The sequence below is a fragment of the Neophocaena asiaeorientalis genome, unplaced genomic scaffold (genome assembly GCF_003031525.2).
Source record: "Neophocaena asiaeorientalis asiaeorientalis breed wild unplaced genomic scaffold, Neophocaena_asiaeorientalis_V1.1 scaffold629, whole genome shotgun sequence".
In the NCBI taxonomy this organism is placed as follows: domain Eukaryota; kingdom Metazoa; phylum Chordata; class Mammalia; order Artiodactyla; family Phocoenidae; genus Neophocaena; species Neophocaena asiaeorientalis.
The window spans coordinates 6,369,894-6,373,712 of NW_020175468.1; the positions used below are offsets into that span (position 1 = coordinate 6,369,894).

Here is a 3,819-nt window from a genome sequence, read left to right on the forward strand (position 1 = left end):
GAGGTCCGGCTCCTTACAGAATGTGGGGTTTCCATGGATCAATAGCATCCGCTAGAATCCGGGGCCCTGTAGATCCTGGGTCTCGGGGACCACCACACTCCCCTATAGAATTCTGGTCCCCTTTTAAGTCTCCAGAGATCCCGTAAACTGGCTTCTTCCCCTTAAGGACTTATGATCCTGTATGATCCAAGGATCCTTGTAGACCCATCATATGTCAGATAGAATCTGGGTCCTTATGCATTCCAAGGGCTCACCTTGACTCCTCAGTGTTTTAGGTTCTTTAAGGCTCCTAGAGGTTCATCCACTCAATATCTTATAGGTTGGAGACCAGGCTCATCCACTCAATATCTTATAGACCCTGAACCCTGCATAGAACCCAGGCACCCATGTAGTCCTCACACATGCCCGCTTTGCTCTAGGACCCCCACCCTTAAGGACCTTCTGAACCTGCCCTCATCTCCACAGCCCCATGCACATAGCACCCGCTCTGCTGGACCCCAGGGCTTGTCAGTTGCCTTTAGATCCATCTGACCCATCATTCTCTAGCCTTTGTGGGACCACGCCCCATCTTCTAAGCAACCACCCCCCTCCCCAATCCTCTCTGAGCCCCAGGCCTCTGTGGGGCAGCTGAGTCCAATCTGTACTCCTGCCCAGGCCACAGTGCCCACATACCCCTGACTCCCAGACACCATAGGGAAACCTGATGTGTCTCAGCTTTGGTTCAGATTTCAGTTTCCTAAGTTCGGGGTGGGGATTCCCCATGCTCCAAAGCCGCACATTCTGGGAGTTAAATGCATAAATTCTGGAGCCAGACTGCCTGGGTCGGAATCCTGGCTCTGCCTCTTATGAGCTGTGTTGCAGTTTCCTCCTCCGTAAGATGGGGATAAGAAGAAGAAGACTGATTTCACAGGGTCACTGAAAGGATTGAGTTAATATCTGTCAAGCATTAATACCGTTCCTGGCACGTATTTAATGGCACTTAGTGTACATTAACTGTTAACTATTATTTCCTATCATCGTGATGAGGAATAAAAGAGATAATACACATTAAATGCATGTTCCGGGGCCTGCCTGGCACGTAAGCATTTGCTCAGATAACGTGTGTGTCCTCACCTTTGCCCTTTTGGAATCTTCCCTGCCTCTGTCAAACTTTTCCACCCCTGAGTGGGATGCGCAGGGACCCTCCATGTCCATGGTCATGCTTTCCAGCCCAGAAGTTGCAGCTGATGGCCTGGTGAAGGTTTTCTTTTTCTTTCTTTCTTTTTTTTTTAAATATTTATTTATTTGGCTGTGCCAGGTCTTAGTTGCAGCATGCGGGATCTAGTTCCCTGACCAGGGATCGAACCCAGGCCCCCTGCATTGGGAGCACGGAGTCTTAACCGCTGGACCACCAGGGAAGTCCCCAGTGAAGGTTTTCTATCTCGGATGGGAGTAATGATAGCATGGGGGTGCTTGTGGTTTTGAGGGTTCAGTGACTTACTCTGTGAGAAGCACTTAGAGCAGTGCCTAGCACACTGTGAGTGTGGTGTAAGTTCAGCTCTCATAATAAATTACTATTATTTTTCTGCCTTGTTTTGCAAATTTATTTATGTGAACGTTTAACAATGCTCAGATCTTAAGTCACCCAAGCTTGGATGGTGAACAAATACACTTTATGGAAAAGAATAAAAGTGAGGCCTGCTTGGGTGAACGCATAGGATGGCATTTGGACACTCCAGAAAGCATCATTGTTTAATGATCATAATCGAAATCCCAGCTGCTATTTATTGAGTGCTAGGGAGGAGGCCTGTGGAAGAGGGAGAAGGGTGGGTCTCCAGCGACTAGCGTTATAAATAGCTTTGGGCTGTGGGGAGAACCCCCCCCCCCCGTTTCCACAGCGCCTTCCCACCTGACACGGGCTCGAGTGGCATTAGTCAGACTAATTAAGGACACAGAAGATGTCAGTGGGAAGACGCGGGGAGAAGTGGAGATTCTAAGGGAGACAAGATGGGAGAGACAGCGAGAGATGGGAGGGAGAGAGACGAGAGACGGCAAATGAGACAGTGACGCAGACAGGTGCGGGGACAGTGGCTGCAGGAACCAGATGTGGGGAGACAGGCAGAGGCTGAGGGGAAAGACAGGTAGCAAGAGAAGCAGGGGTGGGGCCTAGCGGAGGGGAGGCAGGGACAGTGGGAAAATGAGACAGGTCTGAAGGAAAGGCGAGAGAAAATGAAGACACAGGGAGAAGAGAGTCAAAGGCATGAGGCAGATTCAGTGGAGAGGCAGCTGGGGAGAGGCGAGCCGGCAGACACACAGACAGACCGGACAGGTGGACATAGGGTGAGAGAGATGGACACCGCTTGGGATGAGCTTTCTGAGGACCGCCCCTTGTTTTCTGGGATGGAAGCTGGAAAGATGCCAGGTCCCTGAGGGGAAGAAGTGGGGTCGAGGACTCTTGGTCCTGAGGGAGGAGGGTTCACAGTTTGGTTTTCTCGTGTGGAGGGAGTTGGGGGTTGGGGGATTTGCCATTGTGACTTCCTGTCACAGGAAGCAGGGCTGGTGGGTTCAGAGGCAGCATCCTGCCCCAAGCCTGTCACAGGGCAGAGCAGAGCCCCCAGGCCCCAGTTACCTCCCTCCCAGCTCCCCTTTAGCCTTTCCACCTCTGCCCGCCCGCCGGCCCTGCCTCCTCAGGACGCAGCCCCCAGCCCCTCGTCCATCGGGGACCCGAAATCGCAGGCTCTCACGGCCGCAGCTCTCTCACAGCCCCAGGCTCCTGGCCTCCAGCTCACCCCCGCCACCACCACCCACAAGGCTCCCTGTCCTTGGGCTCCCTGCCCCGGCTGGCCTCTGAAGGGCTCTTTGTCGCCACACAGAGGCCCCATTGAGCTGTGGAGGCCGCAATGGGGGCGGAGGCTGTTTACTCACCTTGGCACCTGGGCCAGGAATCTGTGAGTAACCGCCCTGGGCCGCCCTCTGCCACCCCTCTAACCGCGGCCCCTCCTCTTCCCCCAGCCCTGCAGAGCCCATGGAGGCCGAAGACGTCGCCCGAGGGGCGGTGAGTGGAGAGAGCGGAGAGAGCCGGGGGGTGAGGGGACTGGGAGGCTGTGCGGTGGGGAGCAGTGTGGGCTGAAGCCATCCCTCCCCTGCCACAGGCCCCAGGGCCCCCCCGGCCTGGCCTGGTGCCCATCAGCATCATCGGGGCTGAGGACGAGGATTTTGAGAATGAGCTGAAGACGGTGAGAGGGAGGTGGGGTGGGAAAGCTTCTGTCCCAGGCTCCCTGGGGCCCCAGCCCTCAAGTCCCAACCTCACTGTCCCCTCTCCCACCTTGGGTCCTGTTCTCTGTCTTCAGATGCTGTCACTCGGCCTCCTCTCACTGGCCATCTCTCTTTCTTTAATCTTCCTGGTACCTCCTTCCTCATCCCCTCACCCCATCCTCAATGCCCCCCCATTACAGCACAGTCTCTCACCCTGTTTAACCCCAGTTTTTATCACTGCCCCTGCCCCCTAATTACAGCACAGATCCTCATTCCATCTCTCCTGATTTCTGTCCTCTTCACCCACCATTGTAACATTAAATCTCATCCATTCTCCCCAACCCCTGACTTGCCACCATCACAGCAGAGACACCATGAGCACCCCACCTGCCAGCTTGGATCCATCGGGAAGTGCCAGGGAAGAGGGAGGGTCAAGCCCCAAACCCCTCCTCTGCTCCCCACTGTCTCACTCCCATCCCCACCCCCAGAACCCCGAGGAGCAAAACAACCAGTTCCAGAGCCTGGATCAGGTGAAGCGGCGCCCGGCCCACCTCATGGCCCTCCTGCAGCACGTGGCCCTGCAGT

General features: G+C 55.1%; 1 protein-coding gene across 1 annotated transcript in view; it reads left to right on the plus strand.

The window, feature by feature from the left end:
* ARHGEF1 (Rho guanine nucleotide exchange factor 1) overlaps positions 1-3,819 on the plus strand; it is a 20,714-nt gene that overhangs the window by 1,373 nt on the left and 15,522 nt on the right. The window contains exons 2-4 of the mRNA XM_024768295.1: positions 2,992-3,034; positions 3,132-3,215; positions 3,723-3,817. Of these exons, the coding sequence (XP_024624063.1) occupies positions 3,005-3,034; positions 3,132-3,215; positions 3,723-3,817 (209 nt within the window). The 5' untranslated portion in view covers positions 2,992-3,004. The remainder of the gene's footprint in view (positions 1-2,991; positions 3,035-3,131; positions 3,216-3,722; positions 3,818-3,819) is intronic.